The 25,302-nt window shown below is 45.8% G+C and overlaps 1 protein-coding gene across 3 annotated transcripts in view; it reads left to right on the top strand.

The window, feature by feature from the left end:
* Positions 1–24,454, top strand: part of LOC135400905 (uncharacterized) — a 131,605-nt gene extending 107,151 nt beyond the window's left edge. For 2 of the 3 annotated variants that reach the window (XM_064632908.1, XM_064632909.1), the window contains exons 3-5: positions 10,744–10,869; positions 18,092–18,150; positions 20,053–24,454. In XM_064632908.1, coding sequence (XP_064488978.1) covers positions 10,744–10,869; positions 18,092–18,150; positions 20,053–20,205 — 338 coding nt within the window. In that variant the 3' untranslated portion in view covers positions 20,206–24,454. The remainder of the gene's footprint in view (positions 1–10,743; positions 10,870–18,091; positions 18,151–20,052) is intronic. The other variant, XM_064632910.1, reaches the window with a different exon arrangement.
* Positions 24,455–25,302: the final 848 nt, after the last annotated feature.

Here is a 25,302-nt window from a genome sequence, read left to right as displayed (position 1 = left end):
GATGTCATCAAACAGCGAATCCTGGAGATGATGGCAAAGCTCCACAGCGGCCACAGTCATGTCTTCACGGATGGGTCATGTACATCGGATTCTTCGTCGTCCGTCTTTGTGGTACCCGAGAGAGGCGTTGAAAGGCGTTATCGCCTATCACACATGTCATCATCTGCTGTTGCGCAGATTCACGCCATTACCCAAGCTCTTCGATACATCAAGACAGCAAATTGCAATCGTTGGGTTGTGTACTGCGACAGCAAAGTCGCTCTATCGGCGCTACGCAGCCGCGACCCATTCTCATCGTGAGCTTCGATGGTGTATGACGCCCTTCTTGTTCACTACGCTGTTGTCTAGGATGGTCACGAGGTTAGGTTCCAGTGGGTACCCAGCCTCTGCGGTATCACTGGTAATGAAAGGCTGACTGTCTCGCTACAGAGGCACATAGTATGCGCCGATGTCGTGCTATTCCATTCACAGCGCACCACGCCCGCCGACTACTACACAGCGTCACGTACGACGTTTCTCGTCGACTGTGGTTCGCAGACAGTAGCCGTAACCTGAATGTTCTGCGACAGATGGACCCCAACCTAAGATTTTTCATGGCTGGCGGCGTACCCCGAGCTGCTGAGACTCTTATTCACCGTCTTCGAGCTGGCGTCCCGTTCTGCCGTTCTTTACTGCACAGGATGGGTCTGGTTGAATCACCGTTGTGCCCCGAGTGTGATGTGGTGGATGACAGCGGTCACGTCTTGCTGGAGTGCCGCTACTTTAGGTCACAGAGACAGTAACTCCTTGCCGGCATTTTACGCATGACGGACGTCGGACCACCCAGTGGAGCTGACTCATTTATTGGGTTCTTGGGATACTCCGCGCAATCAACGAAAGGCAATCCGTCTGCTGGTAGCCTTCTTGAGTGAGACTGGTCTCACAACTGTGTTGTGAACACTAAGTGCGAACTCCATCTTAGTGTGATCTGCTGACACCGTATTTTGTAGATCTGTAGTGTGCTATATTGTTTTCCCGCTCTATTGTTTGACTGCCCGTGAGAATGTGAGGGATCCCGCTGTGATTTGTTTTGATTGCTGTGAGGATTTTGATTCAGAGTGTGTAATAGCTGTATAGTTTTTCCAATGGAGCAGGTAGCACCCATGGTGGGTTGCTGAAAGCTCCAAGGTTTACTTTATTTTACTAATTTATTAACAAACTATTATTATTAGCCTCTTCATCTCCACCTTCTTGATTCCATTCTGCTTCGGTGAAGCAATGATTAGATTTTGTGCTTCCTATACGAGACAGTAGAGTTTACAAAAAAATACTTGAATGGAACTAAGCTAATGGCATGTCATAATGATTGTGATGCCTTTACAAGTTTTCATTTTTAAGCTTGTTAGGTATGGGTCTATATCTTCGTTACGCAATGGAAGTCTAAAATTATGACGATACTTTCGCGCTAGGCGGCAGTAAGCCTTCAACTAGTACTAAGCATAGTACTGGAGGTACCTGGGATCGTGTTACCTTCGAACTAACAAAAGTAGGAATAACTCTAGTCATTTCGGTCATTGGAGCAAAATGGGGAGACTAGAATCTGTAATTCAGTAACCAGTTTAACTCCCTTTTCTTCTTAGAGTGTGTATCTGACTGTTCTTCCAATTGACGATTTTAAGGGACATGATGCATGGAACGCCACTTATGTAACGAGCATATTACGTACTCATATTCCGCAGTTCAGGACATTTTCCTGCTGCCTATGCGCTGCATTATAACGAATGAGAAAATCCCTTTTCTGCCTCAGTGACATAACCGAGTAAAGGCTCCGTCTTTATGAACGCTTTTAAGCATGAAAACGGCCGCGCAAACATAGAGGTCGAACAATTGTGTTCATCGCAGCGTGCGACGGCTTTTTGCAGCCCAAAAGCAGAACCGAATCATTAACTTAAAAAGACCATTGGCTGCTGCAAAATCACTTTGATAACGCTCTTTCTCTAAACTCTAAAATCGTAGTGCCACGTAACAAAACGACCCGTACAAAGGACGCATCCCGCCCCCTCCTCTAATCTTCCTTGGTGGAAGAATTTCATTTTGAAGCAGTAACTGCAGCTGCCTTTGCATTATCCACCATTTCAGTAATTGAAAAACTCCATTATGCGAGACAGATGTCGTTAAGAAGGATTGAATAATAGCGAGGTAAAGCTCTGAAAGCCTCAGGAAGGAGCGGAAGATAACGAAGAAAATAACTCGTGCACAGCAGAGATGGCGCTATACCGTTGCTTCCAAAAGCACCAGAAATGAGAACTGGAAGTGAAAAAACAAACCTCAACCGAATAGGGGTTAAAATTCAGATATTTATCGACGGGATGTCAACGTAAGGCAGTACGGTACTTTGCAGTTGCGACGTTATCTCGTATGTAGTGTATGATTTCATTTTCAAACGTACTGCTCGTCTCTCGCTGTCGCTCGGGCCAACCACATACGCCACGTAATGGGCTCCTATCATTCACCGTCACGAACGACGTGGCTCGTTCCCACGATCCGTCGGAAACGTAAGTCATGCCCCATTTTGTGACACGTGTGCAGTCATGTTGCTTCAGTCGAATAATGGCAGCTGAAGAAAATGTGTGTGTGTGTGTGGGGGGGGGGGTATGTTACTTTTCACAAGGTGATGGTCGTAGTGCTGAAAGAGCTCGCCGCTGGCGATGGCCTCACAGATGTGGGCAACGTCACGACAAACGCTCGGGGGGGGGGGGGGTAATACCTGAGTCGGCTCGCTATAGACCTCTGCCCGAGAAACGTCATCATGACATTGGTAGACAGACTGAAACCGAAACAAATCGGAAGGGCAGGGCTGGGTTCCACGAATGGACACTTGTTCGCTGCCCCTATTAGCAGAAAAGTAGGAACAAAGGTTGCGTCCCTTTCAGGGACCGTCTTAATCCCCTCAAGACCGTGGCTTTCGGGCGCATCCTTGTTCGCCCCTAGCTTCGAGCGTAGTTCGACTCTACCAAATTGGTGGCACTGTCGAACACCATGACGTCATTTGTTTACAAACAGGGAGAGGTCTATTGTTGACCAAACGTAAGTGGGCATCGTCATGACTATAGCAACAACAAAAAAAACGAGTGGAGGATGAAGGGTGGAGATGCGTAGAGGGTGCGTGAGTGTGTCGGGGAGTGCAAAGGGCAAAATGGCGTATGCCACGCGTCTTCCACCAATCAAGGGTGATTGATGTCAGCGTCCTTCTGTGCTGTGGTTGGCCTTTAGCGGGTTTTGTGGTGAAGTTAAGAGTGTACAAAGCTTTAGTATTGCTGATCTTTCATTCGACAGCTTCCGTTATACCGTATTGGTTTCGTAGGCTGATCCCCTTTTACTACTGACTCTCAATCATCGACAGCAAGTGCACTATGGAGTTGTATTCTAAGGGAATGTCGTGCTGTTGTGTCCACTGCTCCGATCATGACGAAACGCGAGAAACCGTCTTTTGAGTTAATGCTCGTGAATACACTGCCATGATCTCCTCAAACGATTCGCCCAATCGAAGCGGGAGAATTGTTGAGGAGACCAATGGAACGCCGCTCCGCATTGCCGCGCTTCTTCAGAGAAACAGAACAGGGAAGGTGCAAACTGCGCGGTTTCATTTGCGCATAAGCCACGAACAACGCAACGAATTCCGTTCCTTTTGTATTGGTGTCAAGGTAACCTCATATTCCACTCCGAGAGGAGAAACATTTGCAGTTTAGTGCCCTTTTAATGTCCTTCCCAAGCAGCACAACATCTTGGGCCAATATTGGACCAATATTGGCAATGTCGGCCCAAGATTGGACCAACATAGGACCAATATTGGTCCAATATGGGGCAAAGATGTTGTGCTGCTTGGGTTGTTTTTGTGCTTTGTCGATCATAGTGTCGCTGTTCCTGAGACATGAAGTTACGAACATGATATCGATGGCTTGTTTCGGTTCGCGGAAAAATAACGCGAGAAAACACTGTGACGCTTACGACGAGAGCCGGTTACTCAAGTTCAAATAAAGACGACATAGAGTAAGTAAGGTGGTAATTAAAGGGAATGAAAACCAAAACGGCAGACGGCCGCGTGTCACATACGTCACATAGTTAGTCGCAGTCACAGTGCATCCACCAGCTCCGTGTCTTGTTAAAAATGCACAAACGCCTGCAGGGCTCTGAAGTGTTTGGCCGGGGGCGAATGACTCGGGACCTCCGTTGCGTCAAAAGGTCGACTGTCCAGTCTGGCTAGGGTTGCCTGGAGATGCTGCCGCGGCTGATAATACCGTCGACAGGGCTCGATGATACTTGACGTATGAGTGGAGCCAACTACACGGACACGAAGAATACGAAACGAAAGACCACCAAATATCCACTTTAGTTTTGGACTCTACCGTATGTTCAGTGTCCTCTAGTGACCTACACATGCGGCAGTTAGGGGAGTCTATAACTTCCTAAGTATATATGCAATAGTCGTTCGCTGTATAGATCACGTTTAGGCGAAGACGGTGGACCAGCGTGGTAATCTTCGTGGAAACGATGGAGAAGGGACGACAGAACCTCGCCGGAGAGCCATTGTTCCCTACGACGACATGGTGCCAGTTTGCGAAGAAATACAGAGACCAGCTCCCGTGGCATAGTGGTTAGGGTGGCCGCTTTCCACGCCGAGAATGGGAGGTGGCACGGGTTCGAATCCTGTCACCGGCTGGGCTGTACGCATGCTAACTATGGCAGTATGGCTGGACGCATACTAACCCCTCTGTCCCCCACTCCTTCCTGCTGTCGTCACTCCATCTGTCCACGTCTGTACGCCGCTCATAGCCACAGTTGCTTCGCGGCGCTAACACGGAATTTAAAAAAAAATACAGACGTTACGTCACACAGATTGCTTAAAATACGCAACTACTTTCGCATCCTGCAGTCTCACGGGTGTATCACCTGTTATTCTGTTCGTCTGAATGTTTAATCGTTATTTCATTCGCCATTTAATGTGATCGCCATCAACGTGTGTGTTATTTTCTCTTTCTATGATGACCACTGTACTGTTAAAACAGAACTTCATCACGGTGGTGGTGGTGGTGGTTGTGATGATAACAGCTTGACATTGTTTCCCTCACAGCTGTGGGCGTCATCACGACCGTAGCTGATGATGATGATGATGATAAGAAAAAGAGGGAGTGAAGTAGGCAGGCTCGGTGGTTCACGGAACTTCACCACATGTAACACGCTCCTCCCATTTTCAATATCGCCACCGCCCCCCCCCTCCCCCATCTGTTTCAAGAGTGTGTGCGAAGAGCCCGTTTTACTCTATATTCGAAAAACAATATCCTGCAAAGGGGTCGAGTACGAGACAGCTTAATGTCAACCTGCCCTCAAACTCAAGGGCACAGCTCAGTCGACTTCATCCGTTTCCTCGTATCACATTGGAGCACACACGACAAGAGAAACCAGAAAATGTACGCACGCGTAAAAAAGAGAGAGAAATGACAGGCACACGCATATTTTTTTTTAGAGCACCACACTTTCCCTCGGGGCTCAAACACAATTTCCCCTTCGTAATCTGAAATCTCCTCTTTAATAAAACCCAGTCGGAAATTGTGTTCGTCCACATTGGTCTTCATTTTCTGGCTCCTGGCTGAGACAGGAAAATTTGATATGGTTGGATATTCCTTTCGATACATCGCAAGCACGACAGACATATGTCTCACAACGTTGTGCCTGCAGCAAAAACAAAGAACAGAGAAAAAGTGAAAAACGCCTGGTCAGCCATGTTTTTGCGTCTATTTTCTACGTCGAAAAAATAAGGGTGTGTGAAGTTCACGAGAAAATAATATAAATTAAGAATTCCCGAAATGTGTCTCCAAAAACATCGTTAGGTTACAATTAAAGAGTTTTATACCATCTGTATATTTTAAGTTGATATAAGTAATAAGAACAAAACAGCCGAAAGTGGGGGATTGTAACTATGCATAGAGACAATCTTTGAGTCGAGACAAGTGATTTTCTTTGGGTACCTCCTTCTGTTTATGTGGACAGGCCTACAGTTCTCTTGTAAGTAGGCATGTGTTAGCACATTGTGAAATTAATTTTGAAGTTTATTAACGTTGCATTTATACAGCTAAACCACATATTGTAGTGATATCTGGGACGTCTTACTGCATAACAGTCAGCTTCATACTATTGCACGAAGCTCTTTCGTAGAACAACAACAACTACAAATGAATCGTAATTTTGACATGGGGTGATTCACCGCTGGATAGCAGTACACTACCCCATTAGGCGCGAAATATTAGACGCTGTTTCGTAGAGTTATTGCTACATTCGCGCGAAGCTAACCTGGCCGGAGTATCTCCAATAACAATAAACCATGACCTATGTCATCATAAATATGGCACTTTTTTCTTTGGCATAAGAAACCTTTGTCTGCTCAGCAACGTAGCTCCGAGGAGCATTCAATGAAATATTGTAGGTATAGGAAATAAGGTACCGCAGAGAAATATGACCCGTACGTTCCACGAAAAGGAGTAAGTTTTCAAAAGAATGTCATCATCAGAAAGGGAGTCTCAAAGGTCAGATCTCACAATTTACCAGATGTCTCAGAACATCGTGAACAATGTACTAGGTCGGCAACGTAAAGACGAAACTTTATAGACCCACGCAAAGTTTCTTGTTCCAAGATATGGCTGAGAAATTGAATTGGCCGTGGTGGCCGTGCGGGTGGGGTGATATATGCCATACTTGCTTATCAGAACGCATTTTCTGGACCATATTTGTGGATGTCTCCGTATGGATTCCATCAAAGTACTAGGCCAAACGTGTTCTTTCGTTGTCATTTTTGGTAGGTTTCTGATTGGGTGCGATCCGTCGGGGTGCGATCACACGAACAAGATCACGTTGTTGCAAAATGTTGAAAACTCTACAAAACATGTGTCGAATGGGCTTTATATGGCAGCGTATTTCCATTTCTTTCTCCCACTGAGGTGGCTCCGTTCTCAACAGTCTTCACAACCTATGGTATACGGAATTATGACATACAGGGTGTGTGCAGAAAAACGTAACCCGCATTTAGGCACTTAGCTTCTTGTCTACCTAACTGACGAACTTCCAGTGGCGCACGATAGCGCATTTATGCGTGCAAAACCCGCAGAAATATCGTGGAAGCCATACTCAGCTTAAAAAAGCAAACAGAGCAACGAAAACGTCGGCCCCCGTGCATCAGAATAGGGCAACACGGCGGACGCAGGAGAGTTGTGTTCAAGTACCGCTAGGGGAGCTATCGGTGGAGAAATCGAAACGATGTCCCACATGGATGCTAATCGGTAGTGCCCCTAGCGGTGTCTACACATAACTCTCCTGAGAGCGCCATGCACTACCATGCACTGTCCTGCCCGCCTATTGCAATGCATGGAAGCCGATGTTTTAGCGCTCTGTTTATTTCTTTTTACGCTGAGTATGGCTTCCGGGATTTTTTTGTAGCTTTCACGCGCATAAATGCGCCATCGTACACCACGGGAAGTTTCTCCGGTGAGTAGATAACGAGTTACATGTGAAAATGCGGATTACGTTTTTCTGCACACACCCTGTATACATAGTAACAAGCATATTTCAAAAAGCTAAACGGTACAAATCACCAAGAGAGCGAATTAAAACTGTAGACGCAGACAAAGCGCTTGCATGAAAACAAAACAGGTCTTATTAACACTAACCGTGGCTGGGGTGGCGACGTTTCGGCAAGGAACGCTGCATTCAACACGAATGAAGTCAGCGCTTGTCTTTGTCCTTCGGTCCTGCTGAAACCACCGTTGCTTGACGTAACGTCGACACACCATCCCTTAGTGTTAGTAAACCCCTTGTGCTTATTTGCAAGCTCTTTGTCTGCTTCTATAGTTCTATGTGTTCATGTGTATAGTTCTATGTGTTCTAAGTCTGGATAGTGGTGCACCACACTAAAAGAACTACACCATCAATACAAGTTCATAATGGAAATCACTCTCACAGAAGGAAGTGCGTCCTATCATTTTCATGCGCTTCCCCAAATGAACTTCCTGTCAACATTTGGAATGTAAGGAACACTTCAAGTATCTCCCTCCATGTGTCGCGCCACCGTTGCGTCATGTGGTATAAACGAATGCGGAAGGAGATATTTCAGGTTTGCGCTCATATGCAGTCATATTATGGTTCAAACGGAAAAGCAGTGGAAAAATAGAACATCTACTCAAGACTGGCCCTTACATCCTTGGGGATGGTCCAATATTGGAAAGGCACTGAAAAAATATGTACTCAAGATTGACCTTTAAGCTACATCCTTTGAGGTGGTCTAATCATAGATTGAGAAGTTACCGGTCAAAAAGAACTCGTTACACATTAAGTTACCATGTGCAAAATGTAACTAAGTTAATAACGAAGTTCTTCAGCCTGAAACGTAACTCGCAGTTACTGAGTTACTTAAAAAAGAACGGGTTATTTCCAAGTTACTTCGGACACAAAATAGCATTACGCAGGTGCAGCGCGCGTGAGCTGTTGAGTTGGACCTTCAGTTGCCTGCGGAGGAGTGCAGCACGCTTAGATCGTTTTCGTTTGTGTCCAACATTAGACTTCTCCCTGTTTGTAAACAAATGACGCCATAGTGTTCGCCAGCGCCACAAATTTGGTAGAATTGAACTACGCTCGAAGCTAGATGTGAACAAGGTCGCGCCCGAAAGCCATGTTCTTGAGGGGATTACGATATGGTACCTGAAAGGGACGCGACCCTCTGTCCTGCTTTTCTTTCAATGTGAGGCAGCGAACAAGTGCCCGTTTGTGGGACCGAGCCGTCTCCTTCCGATTTGTTTCGGTTTCAGTCTGTCTACCAATGTCATGATGACGTTCCTCTGGTAGAGGTCTATACGAACGCTTTGCATCTTACTCCCCCTTGGGCGCACAATGGTTCAGCTTTATTTCACTGGCAGCGGTTCTTACTTCCTGAATAAAATACTGTAATTGATTGAATATCACGTTTTATGGCAAAAAAATGCGATGAATGAACCGGAGAGAAAGCAAGAAAATATGTGGACGCGAGTGAAAAGCGAGTTAAAATAACTTGGAACTTAACTTAACTTAAAGTTACTTTGGCAAACTTACCTGAAAAAGGAACGAGTTCCTCTGAAAGTTACCACGGCGCAAAAGCACCGGGGTAAGTTACAAGTTACCAAAAAAGGAGCGTAGTTACTGTAACGAGTTACCTCGAACTCTGGGTCTAATATTGGAAACGACAACGCCTGTTGCCTGTGGCACTGTTGCAGTGGACACCTATCAAGGAAAGCAGCGGCGTAGACAGAAAACTATTTCGGAAAGGGTTCTATGAGGACTTCACATGGGAGAGGAGGATTGCGCCTCGTTTTCCTCTCCCAAATGCGCTACCAAAGGTACCATTTCTGGGGGGGGGGGGGGGGGAGTCGAACTCCCAGAACCCCCTCTCTGGCTACGCCAGTGAAGGAGAGTAGAACATGTCGCTCTGTGACATGCGCTGCCGCCGAAAGAACGACATGTACGAATTTATATAGATTGTGTCCGAGGAAGAGGAGACCATGCAATGACGAAATTTTGTCTTGTGGTTTATTCATGATGTTGCGTTACGTTGGTCTTGCAAGACCCATAGTGTTGTGACGTCACTCCAGTAGAAACGAATCGCAATTGGTCCACACGAGGAGTGCCGATGGGTTCTCTTTGAACTAATTATCGTAAATAAAATACTACCACAAAACGAGATCACTTCCGACTCAACAGTGATCTGCGGGTTTCGTCCAAGCATGCAGTCCAGGTTATTCAACCTCGACCTGTGGTCACTTAGCCCCAGTACGTTGAGATGTTTCGTGTCAGCATTAGGCTTACGATACACCCCCCCCCCCCGTCCCCCAACTCCTTCCTGCTGTCTTCTTTCCATCTGTCCACATCTGTACGCCGCTAATAGCCACAGGTGCTTCGCGGCACTAATAGAGAATAAACGACGATACGCATCAAATAAGCAGTAATTTTTTTCGGGGTCCATGTTAAAATAATTTCAATCCTGCCTTTAACCCACCCACACTAGATGTTTCTTCGATTTCGTGCCTACTACTAGCAACCTAAAAGGCTAAATCATTTATCGAGTCCGAAGTGAATCTTCAAAGTGATATTGCACATTTTACTGTTTCCAGCGCGAACTGGCGCCCATAGTAATCTAATCCCTTCATTTAATAACCTTCGCGAGTTGGGTCGAGACTATTCGCGCTGTTGCATAATGAACTACTAAGAATTGAATCACCCGTGATCTGAGCCCGTCGTACTCTACGAAAGCGCTTTATAGAGGAAGAGTGAAATGCTGTGAAAACCACCTGGTCAAAACCGCCGTTGCCGAAGCACAAACTATATTGACATACAGCGAGCGCTGTTCCCTTTGAGACACATACTATTTGTGGGATACAACGTCATAAAACGATAGCGCCAGAGATTGTCGAGCCATTAATGGTCGTGTTGAACATCACGTCACTCTCATGACTTATGAAGTGCGTCTGTCTCCTGCTTTGTTCACATCGCAAAAAAATTATATTTTCAAACAGTTTGTCACAATGCCGCAAATGTCACCGCGCGTCAGTATACTTTCACAAAAGCGTTTCTTTCTTTCTCTGACTATTATTTCCCCTGTATTTCGTTGCGTCGAAGTTTCTCTGAACACTTGACAACGTGTGCCAAACGTTCGGTGCTTCCGTCTGAGCTTTCGCAATTTCCCGCCAGGTGACAACAGTGTGCCTGCTGAAATCGACCCCTACGAATTCTGCCGAGCACACTTCGGAAATGACATTTCACTCCCCCGTGATACGCAGCACGACAATGCGATGACCAACGAAGAGCAGGCCCCAAGTAAGCGCTACCTTGCACTTTACAATAGAGTAGATCATTGCTTCTCAAACGGCATTCTGCGAAAGCGAAGGTACCTCTATTCACCCCCTAGTTTCGGTTGCCTCTTACCATTGCCGAACGTAACAATGTGCGCTCGTCGATGTACGAATGCACGATGTACGAATTCGTTAGGCCCTTATTCGTACATCCAGAGGATATGCGGGTTGTTCGGGCTGTGAAAACCGCATCTAGGTAGCTCTCATATAGGATTGTATTGTTGACTTTTATTAGTGTAATAAATATTGTAACGTATAAAAAGTCGTCCCGTATATCCTCTTCGTTCAGTTTTCGGCACTTAGTACCGTATTTCAAGTAGTTTTCTGCGGTGTCTTGCACGTACTATGTGAATTTGTAAAATTTCCGTGCAGTGTACTTTCTCCTCACTCAGCCAACAGCAGAAAAGAGGACGCTCCGATGGACAACATAAGGCAGAATTTAAAACAAAAATAAAACTTGTGTACGTATAGGAAAATTCAAAGGTAGCAGACAAGGCATATTACGAAACCCAGGTTTGATCCGCAATTGGCGAAAAGAAGTATTCCGCTGCCTACTTTCTTTCGCAACTTTCAGGGCACCATCGAAAAGCCATATGACAACGTCATAATTTCAGAAATAATATCCATAACTTATTCCGTTTTTGTGTGGTGCTCAACGCAACTAATCCAGCCCTTGTCCTAGGCCTTCTCATTTGTGCACAGTACAAAGCAGCATCAAGATTTACGTTGACGATTAAAGCACCTTGAGCTCTCTAAGCAGACTCGCTCATTATACAGGATGCGCAAGAGAAGCCAAATTTGACCTGTCCCTGAATCGCCCAACATAAAAGGAAAAGACGGAGAGCGAAGGCAAAAATCTAGAGCGCTATTCTCTTTGATAGGAGCCTTGTGTCTTTTTTTTTTTTTCGCCCCCGATGTGCAGTCATGCTCAATAAGAGTAAAACCCGAAAAACCCCAAAAACAAACCTACCGCGAATCCAGACACCTCTAGAGAAAGTACCACGCATTAGCACAGCCAGTAGGCGTCTCGTGTTCATCTGAAATGCAACAGTCGCGTTATTTTTAATTTTATTTTACTGAGTGATAAAAATAAAAAATAGAAAAAGAAACATGCAGTGGAGTACATTTCGTCGGACTATTTGTGAAAGTAATATGAACCCAATGAATATGAATACCCTAATGAAAGTAATTCAATGTTTTTATCTCCTTATCATTTGCCATCGTACTTGATAGAAAGTTTCCACCCCTATTCCTTGATTCAACGTTTCACGCAGAATCTGCTTTGCCACCAGATCATCACCCGATTTTCACCCGATTTTACGCTATATTACAGAGTTCGGGCGTTCTTCAGCCTTGGTAGTACGTGCGCACTAGACTCAATGCAGAAACCAAGAAAGGGATGGCCCGGTTGGCCACAAGGGGTGGCCACAAGGCTTCATTGCCTTGTGCCATATATATGCAAGCACCGTGCAGCATCTTTTGCTTTTTCTTATCAACTGAACTCAACTCAGCACCTTTCTGAAAGTTCCATGCAGTATGCATTGGGGTAGCGAAAAAATTGTGCTCGGAAATAGTTCTTCGGCGCGTGCCAGCAAGACGAATGCGTACTTCTTTGTGTGGCCTTGTGGAGTGGACAAACATTCAGGACAAGAGTCCTGAGAACGGCGGTCTTATCACTCGTTCATCCCTTACTAAAAGAGATTATTAATTTCCTAACTACTATGGACTGAATGTCATTTATTTTATACTTACATATGTGCACGCATATTATGTAAAATGTTCTGTTTCGAGCTAGCTAATGGTTGCGGTCGTGGTGATGATGGAACTGCTTGCCGTAGTCGGCCACGCTTAGGCGGGCAACGTCACCGTCAGCAGCGTTAACTGAAGACGATGATGTTAGCACAGGGCGGAGGTGGCATCCAGTCTTGCGGGAGCGAAGTTTTTCTCCGCGCTCGACGCGTCGTCAGGTTTCTGGCAAATTCCTCTTAAAAAAGGGAGGGTCCGCAACGGTTGTGCCCAAAATTAAGTGAAAGTTGATTTCAGCAGAGACCACTCCCCAGATGCTGACAACAGCCTCCGTTTCGTATAAATGTGCGCGTATAATTTATAAACAGCGAAAACGATAAAGCGAAACCGAAACTATGAGAGCAGGCGGTGGCATCGGAATCGAGGAGCGCCACGCCGTGACGTCAGTCGCGAGATTCGTCTGCCGTGATTCCCATGTGTTGTATTGCATTGAAGACGCCAGGAAGCAAGTTACGCTCAACGTGCAGTCATGGAAACCGACTCCGCATCAGAATAGAACTCCACGGGACTTCAGCCCGATTCAGACGTGTATTCTAATGAGGAGAATGACTTGACCACCACCATAAACCACCACGACTCGCCGTATTCGATGGACCCTGTACCAGTGCGCGCGTCGCTTGAAACCGAGGCCTCGGACCCATACACTGAAGACTGTCGAACTCGGAGTAACTAATGATGAGTTTCTAATAGGTTGTCGCACATTCTTATACAGGGTGTCCCAGAAAACGTGTCATTGAATTATAATAAAAAAACTACACCAACTAGAGTCATGCGGTCAATGGCATTTGTTCTTACTGGGTTTTTGCCACCTCCTCATATGAATGTCGTGTAACGTAAGTTTAATTATGTAAATTTTTGCGAGCTTAAGTCGGAAATTTGCCTAGTAAAGGTAACTTTGTAACCCCGCCAATGTGAAGAGCGTGTCTAATTTAGTCAAATTAATGATAATTGACAGGGATATTCAGGAGCTATCCCATCGGAGAAAATAGCCGAACATCATACTCTACGGAGGTCGCACAGAATAGCGCACGATGAATTTTTCAGTGCAATCTTTGTCAGTCCGACGAAAGGAGGTTGGAAGCCCAGCCCTCTCCGACATCGCAGAAACAGATAACAGGCACGGCTTATCATGTCCGACTCTCGCTGGGATTTTGCTTTCCCTCTCCCAATTTTAGGAACTGTTACTTTTTCTACTATCACTCTGTGGGCTGGCTTCGGAACCTCCTTTCGTCGCACTGAGAGCGACTGCGCTCAAAACGTCATCGCGCGCTATTGTCCGGTGCTCCGAAAAGCATGATATTCGGCTATTTTTTCCGATGGAATAGCTCGTGAATATCACTGTGAATTATCATGAATTTGAGTGTATTGGGCACGCTCTTCATATTGGTGGGGTAAAAAAGTGACCTTTACTTGGCAAATTTCCGAGTTCAGTTCGCAAATATTAACATAATTAAACTTGGAGTAATGACATTCACATTAGGAGGTGGCAAAAACTAATAAGAACAAATGCTGTTGACCGCATGATTCTAGGTGGCGTAGTTTTTTATTATAATTCAATGACACGTTTTCTGGGACACCCTGTATAAGTGCCACGGGTGCACGCGTAATATGAAACATGTTGCAAGTGCACATGCGGTCGGTGCATCCCGCAGGTGCCACTCCGAGTTCCCGCATGAGCCGTCTTTTCGTGTCGACCATTCCTGGCTCAAAATGATGAGCACATATCGTTCTCGAGCTGGTCTTCCTCTACTTGACTTTGCGCAGCGCCATTTCCCACTCCAAACGACGTTGTTTGGCCGTCGGAAACTGGAAATATGCTACGTCTGTTGTTGTATCCGACCTGTTGCCACAACTGATTATACAACATGTCTTACCGGCCATCGTGGTGGGTGTAAGATCAGTGTGCCACGTAACGAACACAATTGCTACGGAAAATTTCCTTCGTCAAAACTGCCAAAACACACAGCAAAGCAAGGCGGACGGCGCGGGATATCTCGCGACTTACATCACGCTCGGTGTTGCTTGCAGAAAAGCGCTCGTGGCTCGCACTACCCTGTCACCGAGCGCGTCATAGAAGAAAATCATTTTTATCAAGTTTGACTCAGTTTTCGAAGGAAATATTTTACAGGCATGGTCGTTGATGGCTAAAGGTGACGAATATTCGAAAATCTCGGAAGGGACCTTATGCGGATTCTCCCTTTAATGAGGAAAGCTCGAGAATTCGCACCATGAGCACACTGCAGGCACGGCATGAGCACCGCATGACTATATCGCAGGGGGCGTGCGGGGACCGTGCGTCCTGCACTCTTAAAAATGAACTTCACCACATAACACGCTCCTAGCCCACCATCATCTTTACTGACAACGTTCTCTCCCTTGATGTGCCGAAAACAGGGGGCGCACGCCATTTTTGTGGCAACTATGGAGTCCATACGCCCCCCGTTTTCATCGAAAAAGGGAAAGGACGTTGTCATTCGCTATAGTCGTGACGATGCCCACTTGAGTGCGGCCAACAACGGCAAGCTACCTCGACCCCCCCTCCGCCCTCTGCTTTTAGAGTGTGGGCCAAATTCACAGGGAACTGTGCCAAATCTGTCTTAAAGCCCGTGTGAGGAAAACCCAGGGAAAACACCCGTAGACGGCACAGTCGGAGACCGAATTCGAACTCGGTTCACCTCGCACTCTGGGCGTGGAATGCCATCGCCGTAACCACTAAGGCACGAGAACCAGCTACAGGGTACTAATGCAACGTTCCCTAGCCTGTAGATGTGCATAGCCGAATGCGGCATTACCGAGGATTTTCGTTTGTCGGAATATGTCACCTTCGTTTCCGAGCCCCTTGGAAGAAGAAGCAGAGCAGCGCTCTTCGTGCGCTCCGATATACCTGCAATACAGAACCGCGTGCGCGGATAACAGGGACTGGCGAATACCTATGCTGTACCGTTCATTTGTCTTCTCTTGACATTACGGTAGTCTCCTTATACATCCCGCCTGCAACGCATGACAATGTGGATGACTTGGGCGTTGACAGCATTCCCTCTCCGTATATCGTCTGTGGGGACTTCAACACCCACAACATCATCTGGGGCAGCACACGCTCGGATACGAGCGTTTAAGCCCCCTTAAGAATAACGTCTTACACTGTTCCTCTTCCTCCTCATTTCTGCTCGTCTTCTTCCTCTTAATAGTGAAGTGCAAACATTTCTCCGCGTGGAATGCAAGAAGTCGTTACTTTGACGCCAACATAAAAGGAACGGTATTCAGAAAGCGGTGCTTCGCTTTGGTGTCCTGAAACGATTTGCCCGATCATGGCTGGAGGTTGTTCTATGAGACAATGGGAGGCCGGTCCTCATTGTAGGGCTTCTTGAGAACGAAAGGAGAAGCAAGATTCAAACGGCGGTTTCATTCGCGCATCATTCATGAACGACGCAACCGATGGATCTCGTTCCTTTTATGTTGGTGTAAAAAGTAATGGCACCTCTCACTCGGCGACGAGAAATTTTGCACTCAGTTCCTTTTAATATACAGTTACTCCAACTTGAAGGAGAAGGTGGGTTCACATGGTTGGTTCACACGCACATTTAACCGCCTGTGAAGTAACTAACGAAATGTGTTGCCTGATTGTGCTGATTTGCATCAGAATATAAATGGGAATATATAAATAGATGTACAGGTGTGAAGGACAAAGTTGGGACTCCGGTCTCACCTTATTAAATTTAATTTTCCTCGGTGTTGTGGAAATAATATAATAATAATTCAAACACACACCCATTTGCCTCTCCGAAGCAGTCCTATCAACGGAGAGAGTAAAAAAATTAAGCAGTCTACGTCTCTGTTAACACTTAAAAAGAAGAGGTGATATCCACACTTTCTGTTGTAAAGGGAGAGACGACAGGCTACTCGAACTGGAATGGGTGGCAGGTCTACATATCGACCTATGTTTCTAGGTTCTTGTTGGGGTAAATCATTGTAAGACTTGACAGATGAAGTAAATAGCTAACAGTGAACGAAGCACTCGGAAGAAAAAAACAATAAAAAAGACCAGCTGTCGTGCAGAGTCTGCACTTCATCACGTGAACTTCAGGGTCATTTCATCACCTGATGAAGTGCAGACTCTGCACGAAAGGTAGCCTTCTATTTTTTTCTTTTTTTCTTTTTTCTGAGTGCTTCAGTCCGTATTATTTATCTAGTCATCATCTGCTTCCGCACTCGACATTGTAAATTGTCTTCCCTCTTCACCCAAGCATGACTTGACAGATATTAATTATAAAAGATGGCGAACACGACACACTAACAAACACGCCAATTAAACGGCGATCAATATAAGCTAATAACTACACTAGGACCAGACGAATATAATGAAGAACGAGCCAACTATGACACCAAACACATGAACTAATTAAGAACGGGCTGAGAGATTAGATTAAACTCTCAGCCCATTCTTAATTAGTGACCTAACAAATAAGGGGAAACAAAGAAAAGGCATTTAACAAAGTAAGTAACAATGTAACAAACTAAACTAGAAACGCTCGAGCAACAACAACAACAACAATAAATGAAGAAGTGATGATGACATGGGATGTTTCCCCGTGGTAGCCACAGGACACTACCCGACGCCCACCAGGACGCTCGAGCAATTAAACTTACAAACAACCAAAACCGACAGGCTGCACGGTCTACAGAAATGCCTGTAAAACCCGTCGGGACGTATACTTCCACATTTTTAATTTTTCTCCTAACCTAACCTAACAAGAAGGCAAGAGAGAAAAGTTTACATGCTAGGCAACCTTCAGACAAGTAACCAGCAAACAATAACGCAACATGACTGCGGTGTACACCCACAGCTGTCGTTGAACATCTGCTACCAAACTCGGTCTCACCTAAGTATACCACTACAAAAAAAGTCTTTCTCTTCTTAGATTGATATGCGTTAACGACGGAGGCAGGATTAGCTGCGAACATCAGCTTAGTGGGTACAGGTCATCCGGAGACAGCTCGGGGGTTTATCCCGCAGACGTGAAAATGTGAACATCTATAATGAATGGATGCATAACGTGTAAGGCATTCTTACATACGACTCTTATCTCCGCCTTCTCAGGACATGCTCACGTTCTGATCCAGCAGTGCACACCTATACCAATGTGCCTCCTTGTATATTCGTCATATCACACCAATGGGTTTCGCTCCTTCCGTGGAAACGCCCTTGATGACTCCCCACACCCAAAGTGTCGGAGACATAAACTACTTCACATGAAAGAAGAGTAGAAAGACATTAGCCACGTTGGCGCTGTGCTTCGTGCATAAGAAAAGAGTTCTTAATACGACAGTGCAGACGTAGTTGAGAGAGTAATGACCTTATGTTCTCTCTTTTTCTTCCGCAGGAGATGACATCGACGATTACAACGACAACCTGGCACGTCTGTTGTTCTTCGCGAGAAAGTAAGTAATCTCCTGTAGCGCGACGCTTATATCTAATAATGCACGAACTTCTCGTCGCCCAGCAAGTTGTGTTGCGTTCGCGCCGTTAGCACAACAAGCGACAAGAGATTGAATAGCATACACGCAGGCTAGCTGAAGCACGGGATCCAAGATGAGGAAAAGCCTGACCTCTGGCAACACACACAACACACGCTTTCCTCGTCACGTAAGAGCACCGAAAGACTGTGTGCAGCCATGTTTAGAGCTGTTATATGCGCGGATCCGAGCGACATCCTGAATTAAGCTTGCGTCAAGAATATGAAGTACCCTTAATGTGTGTAGTATTCGAAACATTGTTAAAGTGTGGCACGAATTGCGTTCGTTCTGGTACTTGTGTCTTCCGCACTTGGACTCAGACATTCGCTTTCAATTTCGAAACGTTTCAGTTCACAGCGTTCAACAGATATTGTTACGGAGATTAATCTAAGACTTGATTAAACGCAAGACGGCAGAGAAGTGCTCTCGGAACAGACATGCTCCATTCGTAGATGGCTCACGCGTGAGATACATTACTGCATAGTCAGGGTATGTCTGCAATGAAATTTATTCTTCTTCTTAACTAAGCATTGCTAAGTAATGAACAACTCCTTGCATAGTTCTGCTACGCTTAATTCGTTCATCGATGTTCGCCTTTCAAGTTGCGTAACAACTCGAGTCCCGCAAAGCGGCTGGTGCAATGATTACGTCACCGCTCGAACCGTTGGCGCGCAGTTTTACGAGTCCCCTATCTGTCTGGACTTAGTTACATCAGACAACAAATACTATATTGTGAAAGCGCTCAACATATAAACATACTAACTTGTGCTTCTTTTCACTGCCGAGAAGCATTATGTAATACACCACGCATTACGAAGCGATAGTTCGCTTTCCAAGCATGAATTTGTAGATTTGTGTTTCTACAGATAGTGCACCCCTGATTCACGGAATATATGCTTCACTTTTCGCCGAATTGACCGGCATACACACACACACACACATAAATGGGATGATGATGTGGTGGGTCATCCTCCGCCGTTATGGCGGTACACTGCCCCATTACGCTTGTGGAAGGGATGAGAAAGTGATGATGATGGAAAGGTGTCTTATTCGAGTTCGTCCATTAGTCCAGTGCTGGAGAGGAACTCAGCAACAGCTCGTAGGCCTTGCATCAGATGTGAGGGGTCCGACCATGGCCCGAGAATTTTGGCTAAGTCGAACTGGCGTTGATTGACGCGTTGGAGAGCAGTTTCCATGAGGGCGCGCTCGCGATCGTACTGTCCGCAGATCAGGAGGACATGATGGAGGTCACCGCGCACACCACACGTGGAACAGAGACTGGACGCGCCGACACCGAGGAGGTGTTTTGATTGGCATAGTTTGTTATTATCATTACGAATAAGTGGAATCCACATGGTTCGAAATTCCCGCGCAGAGCGAACGCGCGACGTCAGTGTGACGACATTGTGACGACACGAGGGCGTTCCCTCGGTGCCAGGCTTCGGTCGACTTTGCATCCTGACAGAGGACGCTGACACATGACTGTCTTGGCGGAATGTCGCCGAAGTGTCATGCGCGCTGACCATGAGGTCCTCCTGCTTGTGTGTCCCCATGAGTTCGCGACCCCTGACGACCCTCAAGACCAAAAAATAGGGCATAAATCCTTGAAAACTTTGATTTCGAGCTAGTGTCGCAGGAGAGCTGTTTGTAGCCAAAGGCTCCTGCCAGAAATATTTATTTACATTACGTTTGGGAGCGAATTTTCTCTTTGAGCGTGTGACTTACCACCATGTTTTATTTCCTCCACGAACCTAGAGCGATACAGATGTTTTTCAAAGCAATGCATTTGTCAGTTCAAGTGATTTCCCCCTTTTTTTCCCTCTCCTGGCGTGGGAATAGGAGAAGCTGCATCCGGCGCGGCGGTAGCTGCGACCATCGGCCCAGCGACTGCTGCTACAGCTCTTCGTGTCGGTGTAACTTGTGGGGCACCAACTGCCGCTGCCAGAGGATGGGACTCTTCCAAAAGTGGGGCAGGAAATAAGGACTGCACTCCTCAGCAAGCTCATCGACAAAGCACACGTGGAAACCGGAAAGAGCATTTTGGCTGCGGCGGTTCCGTTTACATGAGAGCGGCTAAGACGTGCTGACACCTGATTTGACTAAGCCTGCGGATCCAGATCGCTCACACAGAGATACCGCTAAAACACGAAAGCACCTCACTCGACACGGCTCGCAGCGGAAGTCGTCACGTGATGAGTTCTACTTATTCCCGGTCTAGTCCACTGGGATATACTGTTTCGACGGCTTTATAATTATCCTCAGTACCGTACTACTTCAATTTCTTAAATTATTTCTCGTAACGTATATCATGCACTATGGCTAAATGCACTGGAAATCACAAGCGCGTCTGCCACATTGTGTGCCAATATTAGCGACTTAGGCAAAGACATCCGAGTTGGGAACGTCCAACAAGATCTCCGTCACCGCCACTGCTGGTGAAAAGCATAGCAACGACCGCTAATCGTCACAATCTTTCTAGAAAACTCCCTCGACCATCTTGGTTCTCTTTTGAACCCCTGTGTAAGTTGCTGCTAGCTGTACCGAACGTACGGCCGTACTGCAACGCAGGTTGGTACGCTTACGAACTCTCACGTAAACGGGACTCATGACATGCAAGAAAAACGGCCCCTGCGCCAGTTGAGCCTTGACCACGTAAACTTGATTTGAAAATAACGAACCAGTCACGAATTTCCTCAAAGATGAGTGTTCCACTTTAGATCCAAACTCAAAATAAAACGTTAAAACACCACACAAAACAACTGATTGCATCTAAACGTCACAAATGAGGATTGCTCGTGCGATGCAAAAATTTGAATAGAACTGTGTGTCTCGCTAATATTGTAAGTACTATTGTGTTCATTACAAGCTTGTCTATCCGAATTGACGAATGCATACCGTTTCTTGTTACTGCAAGGAGAACATGCTTCATGTGTGCAAGGGATTTACCTGAAGAGAGTGTATATTTGTTATTTTTAAAATGAAGACAGGAAGGGCTTTATGTATTGGGAAAATGTGTAAATGAGAGTGTGTAGATATTGAATATGAAACTGTGCTTCTCTTCCTCCTCTTGTCTGCTTGTACAGTGTAACCCGGTAAAGGAGGACGATTTTAAGCACTATGCAGACCTCACCGCATGTATAAATTTGAACGCGCCAGTGAACCAATGGGAACCCCTATTACCTTGAACAAATTATTGCTACTATATGTAAGTCCTGTGCATCATACCGTGACACTGGAAAATTTCTTTGTGTGCAGCTTCCCTTTGCGGCGCATGTACAATGTGATCATTGTTCCGCAAGCTCATTTGATGACTGTACAATGATGAACTGCAAAAGTATTAGTGAGTTTTAGTACATTGTATACGTTATCGACTTTGCGTACGCATACATGACATTCTCGGGTAAGCATTAACAAGCTCCCGCCGCAACTTCCGGTGCCACGAAGACTTCCGGTCCTTCCGCGACTAAGGAAGCTCGGAACCAGCCGTCATGCAGAATTATATCTTTCACTTTCCTGATCTGTTGAAAATGGGAGGCGTACGCCTCTTCGTGGCAATTTGAATTGTCAGAAAGAGCCCCCCCCCCCCCCCCCCCGTCCTCAAATCAGAAGCGATGATCAATCGGCTCAGTGGTTGGCGTAGAGCGTGTTTGCTGTGAAACCGGATGTCATTTTGGCACCAAACCGGAAGCGGTGCAAAAAGGCATGTATGGAGGATAGCGGTGATTCTGCGCATGTGCACAGTGCGAAGCTCTCTTTGTGACTTGGCGTGCGACGAACCACCTACCAATGCTACCCCTTCCGTAGGCAAAGGCGATAGCGTACGATGCCCTAAAACTCGCGCTTATCGCCATCATTACAAATTTCGATTGTGTCGTGAGAAAAATTGTGGCATCTACTTTACCTCAGATACCTCATGATACTTGTTGGGATAGATGCACGATACAAGAGCGTTGTTGCTTTCCTTGTTTTTTGACACCCGTCCCGAATATAGAATTCATCATATTCACCTGGGTCTTTTCCACGTCATCTTGGTGCCGCGAAAGGAATGCAGCATTCTTAGCATCCGACCACACTCGCAATTCGGTATGACGCTTAGTGATATGCTGAATTCCTTACTCGAATTTTTCGATTGCAGTATGTTACTTGTTTCCTTTTCTTCTACTTGCTGTTGTTGTACACGAACGTGGCGTACATGCATCCAGATAGGAAACGGGGGGCATCTTTGACTGACAAAAGCTATTCAAATGTATCGTGTGGTATTTTCTCTTTTGTTTTTCTTACGTTATATGTGCCACACAACAAAAGCGCCTGCAAAACTTGCAAGGAAACGAAATATTACGGACGTTTTTAAACTGTGAGTTTGAACTGTGCTGTACGCTGCCCTTTCTTCCGACGCGGTCGCAACCTGTAATGATCGCAATATTTACTCTGCACGCAGAATCGTAATCCTACAGAATCATGCCGCTCTCACAAAAACGAAACGGCGCACACTTTGTAGTTACTGAGCTGAAAAGACAGCTATGGAACCGAATTTCAGAAGCGCGCTCCCACAGTTTTAACAAGGCGCGCAATTCTCCCTCAGCGCAAGGAGATTGCAACATTGAGTTCTGGAACAATTACAGTACAACATCAGAGTGAAATATACAATTATCGTCCCTATAGCCTGCATCCAGTTTCAACTATTTATTCAGTTCAATTCGCTTTTTCAATCCAATTATGATGGAATTCAATCAATCAATCAATCAAACTAGATGTCTTCCGCTGGTAGAAAGAACAACAAATATTTGAGTTTTAATTCCGCTGTGTTGACGTAGAATCCCCCGTGGCTGTGTGACTCCTGTGCAGACGGCTTCTTTTCAACAGAATGAGATAACCTTGACTGCCTTTTCCAGTGGGATCCAGGTAAAAATAGCGTGCTACAAGTACACCTTAAAGGAACGTTCTATATGTCACGCCCTGGAAAGGGTAAACTATGCCAAAATCCGCGCGGTTCTGCCGTAATAACACGAGAACGCTGGCGACGAACCCGATATCGTACACTCTCTGACGCAGAGAGCTAGTACAGAGTTTAAAAAAAAATTTAGGGCCACATATTTAGGGCGCGTACACTCTCAAAAACAGAACTTCACCTCATAGCGCGCTGCGCGCCAACCATTGAAACGGATGGTATAGGGTTATCGCTTCTGCTTCTAAGAGAGAGAAAGAGAGAGAGAGAGGGGGGGGGGGGGCGTACGCCTGCTTGTGGCAGTTATAATATATGCAAATTACCACAAAAAGGCGTACGTCCCTCTCTCTCTTCCTGTCAGAAGCGATCACTCTACGCTCTAAAAGCAGAACTTTACCACATAGCACGCTGCGTGCCAACCATTGCCGTGAATCATAGGGATTCTAAAGGGGGGGGGGGGGCGTAAGCCCTTTTGTGGCAATTTGGATATGCGACAATTGCAACAAAAGGGCGTACGCCCCCCTCTCTCTTCGAATCAAAAGCGATAACTGCATCATCCGTGGCAACGGTTGGCGCAAAGCGTGCTATGCAGTGAAGTTCTGTTTTTAGAGCGTGTCATGCGGAAGAGCGTAGATATGTCCGACCCTCAGGCCTTCGCACATTAGCAAGCGCCCACTCTGCGAAGCATTGTTCAGTACCCAAGCAGCAAAAGATATTGGCCCGATATTGGACCAATATTGGCAATACTGGCCCAATATTGGACCAACATTGGACCAACATTGGGCCAGTATTGCCAATATTGGTGCAATATTGGGCCAATATGTTGTGGTGCTTGGGTAATGTGTTGGGAACTTCAAGATCTTTCCAAATGAAAATGAACCTGTGACACGCGTTGATTTGCCGAACACAACTGGTGCCAGACGTGACGATGGACCGTTGCAGCACAGAGCTTCAACTTTAGCCCTGTCGCTTTGGTTGGACTTCACGGTAACAGCTTTTTCTCCTGCATCAGGAGCCCGCCTATAACTTATTCACTCGCGCTGTGCACGCTGATTCCTCTTTTACTGTACGTGTTCATTACCATTTGATTGATCAGTACGTTACCAAGGGTATCGTATCGGTGGAAGTACCCACCCGTAAACTCCTGTATCCTCTCCATTTGCATCCTGCCCTTGTTGGATACCCCACCCTATATAAATATATATATATATATTATGTGTAAGGGCTCTGAAAACGGAAATAAACAAATACATATTGCATGAAACATTCTCCCTTCCAAATTCAAGCAACGGTGGGTGTGTTATTACCTTTGATCTTTCCAGATGGTTCTCTTCTTTTCTTTCTCTTTTCCTCTCTCTCAAGACATGCGAAACGACTGCTGTCACATGCAGAAGCGCAGAAGTGACTGATGAGGTCCTCCCCCTCTTTATTTGATTCGTTTTGCTGACAACGTCCCCGCATGGCCCTGAAATGCTGTCTGGTCGAGTGGAAAGTGCGGTTGACGCAATTTGGGAAACCGAGTGTGTAATTATTCTGCACATTAACGCTGCTGAAAAGTTGAAAAAATCCGACTAATGTTGGTGCATTTGAGCCAAGCATGGTTTCGAAGCGTCATTTGACCAAGCGTTACGCTGATTACACGGTACAGTTTTTGTCTGTTTTGGCTGTTTTGTTATTATTATTATTATTTTTTTTTTTTGCGTAATGTTTGGTGTAATGATGTGAGCAACTGAAAAAGAGGAAGTGGGTGTTGATGCGTTTCGATGCTTGCTCGTGCATTTTCTTGAAGTGCTATGCGCAAGCCTCAAAATTTCCCAAATATGAACTGCCACATATGGACAGCAATTCACACATTTTTGAGAAACGAAGAAAATAGCATGACTTGTACAGTCTAGGCTAGGCTTAGGGCACCTCCGGCACAATTTAACGACCAACCCAACTACCGTGGCAGAAAAGGCGTTTGAAAAGGATCTTGGCAATTGGAAGAACCTTGAGGAAATACACGACCGAGGTGTTTCCAACAAAGCAAGCTTTAAATGTCTTTTTTTCTTTCTTTTTTCGTTTTTTTTTTTTCAGGCCTTCAAAATACAAAACAAAAAAAATTACTGCGTGGAAGTGCGTTTTTGTATTTCG

The sequence above is a fragment of the Ornithodoros turicata genome, chromosome 7 (assembly GCF_037126465.1).
Source record: "Ornithodoros turicata isolate Travis chromosome 7, ASM3712646v1, whole genome shotgun sequence".
Lineage (NCBI taxonomy): Eukaryota > Metazoa > Arthropoda > Arachnida > Ixodida > Argasidae > Ornithodoros > Ornithodoros turicata.
Note: the sequence above shows the minus strand (reverse complement) of the source record. Positions and strands in the feature narration are given on the sequence as shown.